This window comes from Pyrus communis, chromosome 4, assembly GCF_041283825.1.
Source record: "Pyrus communis isolate YQ-2024b chromosome 4, ASM4128382v1, whole genome shotgun sequence".
Lineage (NCBI taxonomy): Eukaryota > Viridiplantae > Streptophyta > Magnoliopsida > Rosales > Rosaceae > Pyrus > Pyrus communis.
Genome location: NC_142568.1, coordinates 20,604,634 through 20,619,001, shown reverse-complemented (window position 1 = coordinate 20,619,001; position 14,368 = coordinate 20,604,634). Strand labels below are relative to the sequence as shown.

Genomic DNA, 14,368 nt, shown 5'->3' with positions numbered 1-14,368 from the left:
GATTCAAAATTTTAACTGAGAGGTTCTAATTTAAAACGTTTAAAAAAAATTGGATGAAAATAACATTGAGAGTTACACAATAACACTCTTTATTCATAAATCATGATAAAACAACATTACAATTTAGTAAATTACAAAAATTTACCTCAACGTTGTTTTTAGCCAGATCATAAAATATAGCTTTACTATACTTTATGGAGAAAGAAAAGAAAAAAAAAGTTTTTCTATTAGCTATTCTAAATAAAAGTTCAACTTATTGGGCTTTCTCACTCTTTAAGTTCATTTGAAATCTAACCCATATTGAGTGAGGGTCATGTCTGTGAAACAGTTCATTTCATTTAAAGTTAGTAAGATAAAGCAAGAAATTACTGACACAGGACCAAGAAAAAAAAAGTGTGTCAACATGCCTCTTCTTCCTTGTGAGAAAGCTTCTGCAACTTCACAACTCCTCCGTGGATGCATCATGCACTAGAATTTTGATTGGCGTAACTATATGTCATTTAACGTACAATAAACAAATTGCCCGGACATAACCCGTATATATCCATAGGCATAAACCAGTCTCCATGTCGAAACATTGGAGGGTCCCCGGAGGACCTTCATTGGTGTTTTACCAACATTGGGTGCGTGCCGGGATAACCTTGGTCCATCTATGGATCTTCCTTTGAGCATCTAGAGAATCTAAAAAAAATTAAATACGTTTTTCCTTTTTTATGAAATTAAAGGATTATAAACTTAAACCTTGCCTACTCCTACCAACCATCATCACTAGTCACTAGCTAACCCCAAAACTCTCAATAACAACAAAAATTATAGGAGTAGTATTCTGCTTAAAACAAATAATCTAAACTTCAAGAATAAAGATTTAAACTTGGTGCCTATAAGGAGAGCACATTCTTTTTCATACCAGAATAACTACGTATCATATAACTGTTGAGGTATATTTATCACATATGAACAAACAAAGATCACTTTAAATTTATTTCATACAATCAAACATGTATCTCATTTGATTCATACAATTAAACAGAAACATACTAAGAAAAATTTCAGTGGAGTAGAAAGCCCAAATTACAGTCCATAATCTTATATCAAGAAGGCTCCCAAAGTTTGAGGGCCCAAATACAAAAGACTACCCAATACAGAGCGTAAGCCTATCTGCACGGTGCAGCCGAACCATTGTAAAGAGTCTTCTGCGTCCATTCCTAAACTCAAGCCAAAAACCCTCTCTCTTCTCCCTCTGCCTTTCACTCTTTCTCTCTCCTCTTTCCTTCTGTAATGGGCATAAAGGTACGATAATTTTTATTCAGAGCAATATTATTTATTAGCTAATGGTTTTTCATGATCTGTGGATTTTGTGATGTTAGGGTTTAACAAAGCCTCTCTGTCTGTCTCTCTCCCCCTTTCTCTCTCTCTCTCTCTCTCTCTCTCTCTTATATTTTGACCTTCATGTTGCCACCTTTTCTTCTTTATTTTCCTCAGTGGAGGCAGCAGCTTCATCAATCTTGCTTCTACTTTCTTGAACAACACTTGCATCATTGTGAATGAGAGGTGTTTGGTGCAAAGTTTTAAGCTGCAGCTTTAGATCTGTCTCATCTGCTTTGTACTTGTACCATGAAGCCCAATATACATAGTTCACAAAGTTGATGCAGCTAAGGATTGCCAAGAAATAGTAAAATAGCTGTAAATTGTTTTTGTTTAGGTCTATTCCATAGAGCCATCCTTGTTTGCTCGGAGCAACTCTTCTCGTCACGGCATTGATCAAGTCAACGAAAACTGAGCTCAAGAAGTACCCAAAAGAAAGTGAAAGAAAAGTGAACGAAGTAGAAAGCGATTTCATCCCTGCTGGAGCTTCCTTGTAGAAGAATTCAAGTAACCCTACTAGGGTAAACATGTCAGCAATGCCGAAAATAGCGTATTGGAACGAAAGCCAGAAGAGAGATATCTTTGTTAGGTCCTTGTTGGCTTGGTTCTTTCTTTTCACTTCCACCAGGCCCGCTACTGCCATTGAGATTGCGGAGAGGACTAGTCCAACACCAACGCGCTGAAGCTGCGTTATGCCTGCTGGGTGCTTTGTGATCTTTCTCGCGAAAGGCACGAAGAAGAACTCATACAGTGGGATGAGGATGGACATGAAGAGGAGAGGAATGACGGGGATAGATGGCGCGGGAACCTCGATGGAGCCCAAGTGGAGGTCCATGATGCTTCCTTGTTGGACTGAGAATGTTTGGAGTTGTGCCAAACAAGTGTTCATTATGATGGTGCTGAAGAGAATTGGCAACATTCTTGTCAGGACCTTCACTTCTTCCACTTGTGTTACTGTGCAAACCTTCCATGGTTCGGGCTTGGAGCCTTTGCCAAGTATGGCAGCTTTGTCCAGACAACTGATTCAATACCATTAGAAAAAAAAATAGTACAATGTGTCATAACCTATAAGGCACCAATTTCTTTTGGAAATCGTCACGTGTGAGGCACATAAAAGGTAATTTGACAATTTCAGTGCATGGCATATAAGGGTAAATTTAACTCTCACTAATCATAAATTAATGTAATGGTACCTGAATTGATGTGTATGGGCAATTTTTTCTTCCGTATAATTTGATTCCTTCTCACTAATCTCATACAGTTCATGCGAGCTTCCTGGCTGCGGTAAACGCCTATTTTTTATTGCAACAACAATAACCTGTCACAATATTCTGACATGTGTTAAAATGTAATTAATAAAGTTTTTGTGCTAATTGAGATTGACTAGATGGAAAGGCCTTTAACAGAGAGAGAGAGAGGGGGAGAGAGAGAGAGAGAGAGAGAGAGGCAGACCTGAACGATCCTTATGATGGGGCTGTCGCCGGGGACTTGGAGGCGATAGAAAGGCTTACCCATTGCAAGAACAGAGAACCCAATAACGGCTGCAATAGTTGATATAAAGAAACCCCAGTACCAATCTACATTCATGCTCACATACACGATGACTGTGACACCAATAGTTGCTCCAGCTGTAGTACTGAGCATAAACCAATTGAAAAACGTCGCCAGCGACTTTGCTTCCTCTTTCCGGTTAAACTGGTCAGCACCAAGTGCTGGCAGCGCTCCCCTCACGCCACCTGTTCCCAGTGCCAACAAGCACAGGGATCCATACAGCATTGCAGCGATACGGCCTTGGACACAATTTGAAGGGCAAGTTTTTACTGGGTGCAAATGCTTTGAATAGGCTTGCGTTGTCATCATCACCAAAGCCTAAAAGTGAAACAAAGTTTATAAAATTTCGTGACATAAGTAGAACTGGAGAACCAGAAGAAAATATACCAAATCATGTGAATTTTTTTTCTTTACCAGTATCTCAATTACGCCAAAAATCAGGCATGTTGTGAATCTGCTCAAGAATGTGTCCGATATGAAGCCTCCAACGAGGGTGAGGAGGAAAGTTGATCCCATGAAGTTTGTGAGAAGGTTGGAGGAGTGCGCCAGATCAAAATGCATCACGTACATAAAGTACAGCACCAAGCTGACCATGTTCGCGACGAATCCCATGCTGTCCAACGCCAGCAACACTATACAAGCAAGAAAAAAATGCAGTGTAAACCAATGTATACAAAAGCAAGCAGTATAACCAGATAGAATTCTGCACAGAAGGGATTTCCGCACACCCTTTTTTCTGAGAATGGCTACTTACCGAAAATGAAGCTGGAGGCAGTGAGTCCTCCCTTCTTCTTGTCCACCGGCTCGAGGGAGCTGCAGGTTGGCTTGGCATTCTCTTCTGCCTGGTGTGCAGAACATTGTGAAACACATTAACACGAGTAACACAAAAAACACAGACATGAACAGAAAGAAGATTTAGGGTTTTCTTACTTACCATTGTTTGGGAATAAGTTGAGAGTACTTGTTTTTTGACACGAGCCCTTGAACATATAGCACAAAAAGAGGCCTAGTATTTAACGTTGAAGGCATCGGATTGATCGCCTTATGGTTGTCAACTTTGTTCTCTCTCTCTCTCTCTCTCTCTCTCTCTCTCTCTCTCTCTATATATATATATATATATATATATATATATATATCTAAATTTACGATTCTGTCTCTCTTCTCCCTACCTCTGTCTTTCTCTGTCTCTTTTTGTCATGGCGTGTCCCTCAAGTGGAGGAATGCAACTTGGAACTTTCACCTTCTTTTTTTTTTTGCTGTGAATTTTTGTCCATTTTGCATTTGCGAACATGTCGTTTTTCATTAGGTTTGATTAAATGTCTGGATTATGATAAATGAAGTTAATTGTATGCTCTCGACGAACTCTATGTTCATTTTTTTTGGTTGATTCCTCCATGAAGTTTTTAAATGATTAGGATATGCGAGCAAGGACGGATGTACATTGGGGCCAAGTGATACCAGGACCGCCTGGAGGCCCTGAAACAAGCACGTGAAGGTCTTTTGGAGAATCTTCGAATGTTTGATTCGGGTCCCCTTTTAGTACACACTATGTGTTGATACAACAATGGCAAGAAAAAATTTCTCATGTAACGGTCTTTTTTCTTAGGACAACCCAAAAAAGGAAACCCTGGAACCAAAGACTTTGAAAGCATCAACCGAGTTGCAAATTTAAAGGGGAAGAAAAGCACATGAAGTGAACCGTCTTCTCATTTATCCAAATACTCTTTTAGTAGTAGACAATGCAGCTCAAAGGGATCTTGATTAATTTCACCATGTTTTCTGGGACCAATGCTTCAAAATTTCATGTTCTCATCATGTCTTTGTAGTTTCAAAATCTGCCTGATAATAACTAAGTATTAATATATGAGAAATGCTAAAGAGATTCTCAAAAGTGAGACTCTTTATAGACTCTTTGACATCTCATGTTTTGACATAATATTTTATAATGTTGACACGTAACTATGAGGTGGCAGAGAATCTACAGAGAATCTCACTTAGCATTTCTCTTAATATTATTCACCAATCATTTTACAAGTCCAAAACAGAAACCAGCATCAGAAAAAAGTGTGAACTTTGGCTTGCTTTGGTAATTTCACATTTCTTGTGACGGACGAAGCAAGAATATTTGTATCGGTACCATCGATATTGCAGTTAATTTAAGAGCTGTTTTCTTAATCATAGACTAATTAAACAAAGATATCCAAACCTCTAAAGTAATATCCTTAAATCTCAGTTAAAGTATTATACAAGCGGCATAATATATTAATATTACGTAGTTAATAAAGCACTTAAACAGAGTGTTCTAGGAGGCATTGATAAAATTCATTGGGTGGTCATACAACCACTTTATCTAAGAGATAACTAGCAAAAGTGTATGCGTGATATTGCGGGTGTTTAAAGTGTTTTAGAAATATATACATACAACAAACTCATATTATAGAAAATAAATATATATACATAAGTTCATAGTTATTAAAAGATTAGCAGTGCTCAATTGCTCATTGTTCAAATGATCGATAAGCTACGAAAACTAGATTTTCATTCAGGTGTACATAGTAATTAGAAAGTTGGCACTGGTAATCCGGTCAATATTCACAAAGATGTTTCTAAAGGCTGGTTTGGTATTACTGTGTTTTGAAAAAAAACTGCTTCTGCTGTGCTGTGAGAATAAACAGCTGTGAAATAAAGCAGCAGAGTGTTTGGTAAACTTTTTTGTAAAAGTGCTTTTGAAAAAAAAAACAGTATTATAGTGTTTGGTAAACTTTTATGTAAAACAGATGTGAAAAAAAAGCCGATTTTTCAAAGCTGGGTTTTGCAGCTTCTTGTTTTTGGTTTTTTTTCACCCAAAACTGTGAAAAAAAGAAAAAGCTGAATGTTTACCAAACACAAAAACAACTCCCAGCTTTTTTTTATACCAACTTTTTTTTAGAATCACCTCAATACCAAATCAGGCCTTACTAAATTTCAAAACCAACTAAAGTGACTTTCGTAAAAATGCCAATTAACTTTACCCTTCATGCCGGTCACCTCTCCTATCCTTCCCTTTCGATTCCTAACCTACCACATGCAATTATTTCGATTTTAAATTGACTACCAAAGTTAAATCTAGTGCAACTGAGTGGACTAAATATTGACATAGACAAATAGTAGTGGGAATGATGATGGATTTAGTATATCATTTTCTTTCTTCCGCGTTCTGATTATTTGAGATTTGCTACGAAAAACTAATCCATAACTTATTTAGGTTCCAAGTGGAAAAATAGTACAGTCAACTATGAGCTTGAAATTCTCAAGTAAACTTCCCATCAAAAGGCAGCATGGGTGAGGTGAAGTTCAATCAATTAGGACCAAAAAATAGGTTTTTGGCCACGAGCATCTATCCAAAAGCAAGTGTGGTTCACCGGTTTCATCAAATGTTCTTATCTCTTGTCAAAAATCGTGTGAATGTGTAGTTATGCTTCGGATACTTCATCATAAAATAGATCGACCGAGTTCCCGTTCTTTTCCGGTGCACTGGCTTTATAGCACACTAAAAAATTTCTCCACAATAAAAACAGAATCCGGGAATATTTACCTCATGAAAAATGGGTTCATTAAAGATTCCAATATATTTAATTAAACAAATAATAAAAAGTTCCAATATGGAATAGAAAGCCCAAAATATAGCCCATGAAAGGGACTAACCAATGCAAAAGAGTAAGCCCACCTGCACGAGCCCCAACAAGCACCAGAGACTTCGGCCTTTGGGAGTTCGAGGGCGGGAAGCAGATTCATCCCTAACCTCCAGCCAAAACCCTTTCTCTTCTCTCTCTTTCCATTTCACTCTTTCTCTCTCCTCTTTTCTTCTGCAATGGGTATAAAGGTACAATTTTTCGTTTCCAGATTAATAGTATTGAATTAATTCTGGGATTTATTGGCTAATGGGATTTTATGATTTGTGGACGTTGGATTGTTAGGGTTTAACGAAGCTGCTGGCGGACAATGCCCCGAAGGCCATGAAGGAGCAGAAATTCGAGAGCTATTTCGGCCGAAAGATCGCCATCGATGCCAGCATGAGCATTTACCAGTTCCTTGTATTCTCTCTCTCTAATTTATGTATTAACTGCATGAATTTAGATTAAGGAAGCTTAATTTTGAAGTGGGTTTTTGTGGAATTTTGTAGATTGTTGTGGGAAGAACTGGGACTGAGATGCTCACCAATGAGGCTGGTGAAGTTACTAGGTACCCTTTACTAAAGTTCTAAACTTTTAGTTACTTAAGTGGGTTTGCTAAAAACCTTATATTTTGCAAATAATGACATGGGTTTTGTTTATCTGGGTTCATTGTAGTCATCTGCAAGGCATGTTTTCACGGACGATTAGGCTTCTGGAAGCTGGAATTAAACCACTGTAATTAGTTTCTTTACCCTTAATATATGTTCTGTTAGTCTTGATATTGTCCTTCTTGTTGTCCTATCTAACCCAAAAGCTTATTGACAAGTGTCGGTCTAAAAATTTGTTTTTCAGCTATGTTTTCGATGGGAAGCCTCCAGAATTGAAGAAACAAGAGCTGGCAAAGCGGTAGCTTTCCTGTTGACTAATTCCTTAATCATGGTTACTGATCAATGCACTTGTTCAATAATGCTTGACATAATGAACTTGTGATGCAGTTACTCAAAGAGGGCAGATGCCACTGATGATTTGGCAGCGGCTGTGGAGGTGCGTGTATATTATTTTTGACTTTTTCATTGGTAAAATGTAGACAACGTAAAGTGCATTTCACAGTGTTTTTATTGTCTTCAACTCTTTCCAGGATGGCAATAAGGAAGATATTGAGAAGTACAGTAAACGAACAGTAAAGGTTGGTGTGCCTGTATTTCTTTTGTTATCTGTAACCATAATTACCATCACTGCACTTAAGATATGTTATATGAGAAATAGAATGTTTGAGTCCATGTGGTTCTTGTATTGACAGGTGACAAAGCAGCACAATGATGACTGCAAAAGACTTCTAAGGCTCATGGGGGTGCCTGTAGTTGAGGTGGGAAATAATATATTTTAAGCAAGCTGTTGCAGATTTGAATTTCAGTGCGAAAACAAATATGAATGTTTGTAATTCACGATGTTTTGATTTTCACAGGCTCCCTCAGAAGCAGAGGCACAGTGTGCTGTGCTTTGCAAATCTGGAAAGGCAAGTGACCAGTTCGTTACGAGTTGTTTAAGGATTCTTACAAGAATGCCATTTACTTTAGTATTTCATTTTTTTTATATTTCTACAGTATTTATGTGGACCATATTTGTGCAAAAAGGCTTCGTTCCAAGGGGGGATATACGGCATCAAATTTTGTTGAATTAATAGGAGCCATTTCTTTCCTGGCCTGAACATGTCCTTAGAAATATACGACATTAATTAAACTTCTGTCTGTTGCAGGTTTATGCTGTGGCCTCTGAAGACATGGATTCCCTTACATTTGGAGCACCTAAGTTTCTTCGTCATTTGATGGATCCTAGCTCAAGGAAAATCCCTGTCATGGAATTCGATATAACTAAGGTGCTTACAAATTTTTAAGAATGTCGTGATTGCCTAATATTTGATTCACGGTTTTAATTGTGGCCTTGCTTCAGGTCTTGGAGGAGCTAAATCTTACTATGGATCAATTCATTGACTTGTGCATTCTTTCCGGATGTGATTATTGTGACAGCATTCGAGGTACATAGGAGTTTCAAATTCAGTTTGTGACCACATCTTCTCTCATATATAATATTGAGACTCGTTTCTCTAGTTTCCTTGAAATCTTAGCTATGCATCCATTACTCAGTACCTTATAAATTTACACTACAGGGATTGGAGGACAGACAGCTTTGAAGCTCATCCGTCAGCATGGCTCCATTGAGAGTATACTCGAGAACATAAACAAAGAAAGGTTCATCTTGTATTTTGGACTTGTATTTTATATATACGACGGTGCATGAAAATGAATTTGTATTTTTTATGGGTGCACTTTGTGCTATTACCCTGGTTTGTTTCTGCTGTAATTATATGCACATTTATTGTTTTTCTATCTCCAGGTACCAAATACCAGAGGAGTGGCCCTATCAAGAGGCTCGGAGACTTTTTAAGGAACCAGTTGCTTTATCTGATGAAGAACAAGTTGAGATTAAATGGACAGCCCCAGATGAAGAAGTAAATGACTTGCCAGTTGACGGTTTTTATATGATGATGTATCTTTTTGACTCTTGCATGTCAAAGTACTCAAATTGTCTTCTCGTTTTTACAGGGACTGACTGCGTTTTTGGTGAATGAAAATGGATTTAACAGTGACAGAGTGACAAAGGTGTGCTCCTACTCAGCAATTTTACGTGCTTTCCCTGAGATTAAGTTGATTCTTTTTCCGTATCTTGTAAGCTTTATTTATCTCGACTTCTCTGTTGATTAGGCAATAGAAAAAATTAAAGCAGCCAAGAACAAGTCATCGCAGGGAAGGTGAGTGATTTAGCATGAATAGCTATGAATTCACAAATTTCCTTCTTTATTGGGATCTAAGGCATCATTCATTTTATCGTTCACAGACTTGAATCATTTTTCAAGCCGACTGCTAACCCATCTGTACCCATTAAACGAAAGGTATGGTTCCATTAAGTGTTTTAAGCTTCCATTTTTCTTCTCTCTCTGTCTATATATATGGTTAGAGGCAGACAACACTCTTATGCATTAATTGGTTGTATCATCTATCTTCCTTGGGCATTTATTTATGTTTTATTTGAGGCTTAAGAGTTCTTTGTTGGTCTTACACGTCATTACTGTGAACTCACTAGTGGTCTCTCAGGTTATTACAAGTTCCCTTTGCTGAACAGAATTGATGATATGAATTAAATGCGTTGCTTTACATGATAAGATATTCATTCCTTTGCACATCTTATTGAATCTTAATCGGAAATTCGTAAGGCTACATGCTGAAACATTACAGGTTCCCCTCATTTCGATTTTGATATCTGTCTCTGTCAGATTGCCTTTTCCTCCCTAACTCATGAAAAGAACAAAAATGGCGGAACAGGTTATCATTCTTTCTTGCTACATTGAATGACAGGGAAGCAAATGTGTGCTTAAATGTCCCAAACCAGCAACCAGGCATAAGATGTTCTTTCTACAAGATTGTAATCCTTCGAGGCCCACTGTCATTGGCAGCATAAGTCTGCCAATTCTTCATTTGGGCTCCAAGCACTTGATGCTGTTAGCCAAAGGCGTCTGTTTTGGCACATGAAGCTGAAAACCTTGGTGAAGCTTCACAGACAATCTGTGCTTAATCCAATCTCATTTAATTTATATCATCAGTATCATAGGAAAAATGAATTGTTGCTATCATGTTTTGCCACAGCTAGAATGCAGAACTTTATGAAAAGCTTGTAACCGGGGTCTTACAGTTCTAGTTTCTTGAGCTCAAGCTGTAGTAATTAGCATAAATATGTGCGTGTGAAGGCCCCTTGTCTCTAATTTATAGCAAAATCACTTGTTTATTCCTGCACTCTCATCTTGCATTGCCTTTTTAAGGTCTTTTTAATAGGACTTTCTATCATCTTTTAGTTTTGTTTTTGTAATATTTGTTTATCCTTGTTGCAGGAAACACCACAAAGCACGGCTAAAGAAACCGCGAACAAAAAGGCAAAGGCTGGTGGCGGTAGAAAGAAAAAATAGTTGAATTTGCGTTGTAACTTCAAGCGAGATGGAGTTGAGTAAAGCAAACTCGCTACGGATTGACGCCCTTTCATTTTCTTACGTTAGGATTGCAAGACTTGGGTTGTTTTCAGAGGAAGTTTGATGTAAAATTTTGAAGAGATTATGCAGTGTTTTAACGCCACCTTAATTGGAGGTTAAGGACATCAAACCTGGTGTGTAAGTCTCCTTTCATGCAATCTCTTGTAACCAGAATTGTCCAACCAGTGAAATGTCGAACTCCCGGTTCATCAGAACGTCTCCTGCCGTGGTTGCTGCTTATTCCCGATCCGGTAATGGCTTACCGGATCTGTAAAGCCATCAAAGTAGACAAAACATTTAGATGATGTTTACTAACCATGGATGGGTATGCAAGGTACAACATGTTTTAAAATAAGTAGGGCTTACCCTAAAATGGTAAAACTAGTTATCTCATACCTGAACGGTATCTTTTTGATTCATGACTTTTTCGACTCCAAGTACATAAGACTTTACATGTTCAAATTGATTTTTTCACGTCACACAAATACTTTATTCAATTCTCCTGTTCCAATATTGCTTGTATAAAAGACCGGTATGTGCCTCTACTAAAACATTACACACTTCCACCCGAACCCAAAATTAAGTCAAATGTGCCAAATTTCAAAAACCAAAGCCATCCGATCCCTATTGCAAGGATGCAACAGCCTCAAACGGCTCAAAAAAATCCACGCCCACGTCATCACCAACGGTCTTCAACCGGATCCCGCCATTTCAAACAAGCTGCTCAACTTCTGCGCCGTCTCCGTCTCCGGCAGCTTGCCCTACGCGCAGCTGCTCTTCTACCATCACCTCCAAAACCCACAAACCCAGGATTGGAATTCCCTCATCAGAGGCTTCTCCAACGGCCCTTCTCCTCACCACGCCATTTTTTACTACAATCGCATGCTTTCGTCTGGTTCCGATTCTCCTCCTGATACATTCACTTTCTCCTTCGTGCTCAAGGCCTGCGAGAAGTTGAAGGCCCGGAAGAAGTGTGAAGAGGTTCATGGAGCTGTGGTGAGATATGGGTACGAGAAGGACGTCGTTGTTTGCACCAATCTTATGAGATCCTATGCGGGAGATGGGTTGATTGAGAGTGCAGAGAAGGTGTTTGATAATATGTCTGAGAGAGACTTGGTGTCTTGGAATTCTATGATTTCGTGCTACTCTCAGAAGGGTCTTCACCATATGGCGTTGAAGACGTATAGGCTTATGAGATATGAGAATGTGGGTCTTGATGCGTTTACGATTGTTGGGTTGCTTTCATCTTGTGCTCACTTGGGCGCACTGAATATCGGAGTTCAGATGCATAGAATTGCTAGTGAAAAGGGGCTTGTGGGGAATGTTTATGTTGGGAATGCGCTTATTGATATGTATGCTAAATGTGGTAACTTGGATAGTGCTCTTTGCGTCTTTGAGAGGATGAGGAAGAAAGATGTTTTTACTTGGAACTCCATGATTGTTGGGTATGGAGTACATGGTCATGGAGAAGAAGCAATCTCATTTTTCGGGCGGATGTTGGTCGAAGGAGTCCAGCCAAACTCCATCACATTTCTTGGTTTGTTATGTGGATGCAGTCACCAAGGTTTGGTTGACAAGGGTGTCGAGTACTTCAATGTGATGAGCTCCAAGTTCAGTGTCAAGCCTGGAATTAAGCATTACGGGTGCCTGGTGGATCTGTTTGGCAGAGCTGGGATGCTCGAAAAGGTGCTTCAATTTATTGGGACTTCGCGTGCCCAGGAGGATCCGGTCCTTTGGCGGACTCTGCTTGGCTCTTGCAAGATTCATAAAAATGTAGAAATAGGAGAAATTGCCATGAGGAATCTAACCCAGCTAGGGTCAGCTAATGCAGGGGACTATGTGCTTCTTGCTTCGATTTATTCTACAGAGAAAAATGCAGATGGTGTTGCAAAGATGAGAAAATTGATCAAAACTGAGGGAGTAAAGACCACTCCTGGTTGGAGCTGGATTGAAATTGGTGATCAGGTTCACAAATTTGTCGTGGACGACAAGTCACATCCAGATGCTAATGAAATTTACCAAAAATTGAGGAAAATAGTTCATCGAGCTGCTCTGCATGGTTACGTGCAGGAGGATTCCCTCATGACAGTGTCTGAACTTACTTCCACAGACACAGATTGTTTGGGAACTTCCGGTTCATGTCACAGCGAGAAGCTGGCAATTGCTTTTGGCCTAGCAAGAACTCCAGAAGGAACGCCTTTACGAATAGTAAAGAACCTGAGAGTCTGCAGAGATTGTCATTCGTTTACAAAGTTTGTTTCACAAGCTTTCGATCGGGAAATAATTGTTAGGGATCGTGTTCGGTTTCATCACTTCAAGGGTGGATTGTGTTCATGTAAAGACTATTGGTGACCAATCTAAATGATTATTTGAATCAAACGAGCACACAATGAGGCCTAATCTCCAAATTGATTTCTGCTATAATTCAAAATCCAGTTCTTCAACTTGTACATTTCAAGCAAAAGTAAGGTTGTGTATAACAGATGTTCCTCTCCTGGCGCTCGCAAAATGGAGAGCCTTATTGGCTTGGGGTTGCATTTTTTGTTCAATATTCTTTTATTTTAATAAATACTTGGAAAATGTACCTTTTTAGGGTTCCAGATTATCTTCATCCTTATCCAGTTCAATGTCAACTCTACGAGATATGTATAGACCGGAGAATCAGGAATGGCAATTCTAACAATTGACTTGCATAATAAATCATATCTGTGAATAAAAATACGGATTTAATCGCAATTAAATGCTTGCATGTGACATGTTTTCTTCCTTCATAACTTCCAATTGATAAGCTGCACTTAGAAGCAAGTCCCATCGCCTGTATAAATCTTAGACCGTCTTTGTGCTTGATTTTGTGCGAAGTTCTCCGTTAGATCCAAGTACTCCATATTTTTTTATAAATTTTTCTTCAAGTCTTCCTAGTTCTCCGTCTACCACTTTTGCCTTGAGTCCCTACTTCATAGTTGCATCTTTTAACTGGAGCATCTGCAAGTTTTTGGTTCATGTGTCCAAACCATCTTAACTGATATTCTCTCATGTTATCTTCAATTGCAGTCACTTCTACTTTACCTCGGATATCCTTGTTCTTAATCATATATTTTCTTGTGTACCTACACATTCAACAAAGCATTCTCATTTTCACTACACTCATTTTTTATAAGTATTTTTTTTTACCACCCAACATTCCGCTAAATCCACACTATATTCGTTAAAAATAAATAAGGTCTACAATGAGCTCAAATTTATATCAATCAAACACTGTCACGTTTTTTATTGACCCCTAATCGCACTAAACATAACCAAAACAAAATTCACCAAAGTTGTTCTTAGTAATGGGTTTGGTTACCTAATGTGAACCCAACTACATATTCCCAAAGTCAGTGGACTGTACAGCTAATTTCCAAACACGTGAAGCTAAAACTAGGACATAGATTCTCCAAAACAAGCATATGCTCTTGAAAGTTTCCATCTTATTTTCTAAATGTAACCAGTAAGGCGCTTAATGATGCTGACGTGGTCGTCTTACAGCTGCTCAAAGCATGATTAGTATTTAAGAAAGGTGGTTTAGTGATGGGGTTAGGAAAATGATTGATGAACTTGGAGATGGAGGCCCTCCAACCAACCAAAGTTACGACATTCTAGTGCAATTGCAAACAGTGTGACAGATAACAGAAAAGCCATTTGCAGGAAGCAACCACCAAAACATGTCAAATTCTGGGAAGAA

The 14,368-nt window shown here is 38.6% G+C and overlaps 3 protein-coding genes across 5 annotated transcripts; 2 read left to right on the top strand and 1 right to left on the bottom strand.

The window, feature by feature from the left end:
* Window positions 1-1,447: 1,447 nt before the first annotated feature.
* Window positions 1,448-6,690, bottom strand: LOC137722128 (protein NRT1/ PTR FAMILY 4.5-like). The gene is made up of 6 exons (XM_088691962.1): window positions 6,601-6,690; window positions 3,671-3,758; window positions 3,331-3,548; window positions 2,818-3,234; window positions 2,559-2,683; window positions 1,448-2,384 (listed from the first exon to the last, which is right to left on the bottom strand). Exons 1-6 carry the CDS (start codon window positions 6,688-6,690, stop codon window positions 1,448-1,450), a joined length of 1,875 nt encoding a protein of 624 aa, XP_088548088.1.
* Window positions 6,586-10,862, top strand: LOC137722583 (5'-3' exonuclease family protein). Of its 3 annotated transcripts, XR_011066776.2 has the most exons (19): window positions 6,633-6,778; window positions 6,873-6,989; window positions 7,079-7,137; window positions 7,245-7,304; window positions 7,422-7,475; window positions 7,565-7,613; window positions 7,708-7,755; window positions 7,870-7,935; window positions 8,035-8,085; window positions 8,326-8,445; window positions 8,520-8,604; window positions 8,737-8,818; window positions 8,964-9,078; window positions 9,173-9,229; window positions 9,332-9,378; window positions 9,465-9,519; window positions 9,983-10,170; window positions 10,271-10,359; window positions 10,513-10,553. XR_011066776.2 is itself a non-coding variant. In XM_068461621.2 (18 exons), exons 1-17 carry the CDS (start codon window positions 6,767-6,769, stop codon window positions 10,154-10,156), a joined length of 1,251 nt encoding a protein of 416 aa, XP_068317722.2. In that variant the 5' UTR covers window positions 6,586-6,766; the 3' UTR covers window positions 10,157-10,170; window positions 10,513-10,862. The 3 variants fall into 3 exon arrangements, 2 of the variants coding, with proteins under 2 accessions (XP_068317722.2, XP_068317723.2); XM_068461621.2 differs by lacking the exon at window positions 10,271-10,359 and having other exon boundaries at window positions 6,586-6,778; window positions 10,513-10,862; XM_068461622.2 differs by lacking the exons at window positions 9,983-10,170; window positions 10,271-10,359 and having other exon boundaries at window positions 6,592-6,778; window positions 10,513-10,862.
* A 322-nt stretch (window positions 10,863-11,184) lies between these two features.
* Window positions 11,185-13,227, top strand: LOC137723762 (pentatricopeptide repeat-containing protein At3g56550). The gene has a single exon (XM_068462951.2). It carries the CDS (start codon window positions 11,236-11,238, stop codon window positions 12,997-12,999), a length of 1,764 nt encoding a protein of 587 aa, XP_068319052.2. The 5' UTR covers window positions 11,185-11,235; the 3' UTR covers window positions 13,000-13,227.
* The last annotated feature ends 1,141 nt before the right edge of the window (window positions 13,228-14,368 follow it).

Coding starts and splice junctions, on each gene's coding strand:
- LOC137722128 (XM_088691962.1), bottom strand. CDS start 6,690: ATGAATCTGCTTCCCGCCCTCGAACTCCCAAAGGCCGAAGTCTCTGGT. Junction 3,235..3,330: donor TTGGCGTAATTGAGATACTG/GTAAAGAAAAAA, acceptor TTTCACTTTTAG/GCTTTGGTGATGATGACAAC. Junction 2,684..2,817: donor CCATCATAAGGATCGTTCAG/GTCTGCCTCTCT, acceptor ATATTGTGACAG/GTTATTGTTGTTGCAATAAA.
- LOC137722583 (XM_068461621.2), top strand. Junction 6,990..7,078: donor TGAGCATTTACCAGTTCCTT/GTATTCTCTCTC, acceptor GGAATTTTGTAG/ATTGTTGTGGGAAGAACTGG. Junction 7,476..7,564: donor AAACAAGAGCTGGCAAAGCG/GTAGCTTTCCTG, acceptor CTTGTGATGCAG/TTACTCAAAGAGGGCAGATG.
- LOC137723762 (XM_068462951.2), top strand. CDS start 11,236: ATGTGCCAAATTTCAAAAACCAAAGCCATCCGATCCCTATTGCAAGGA.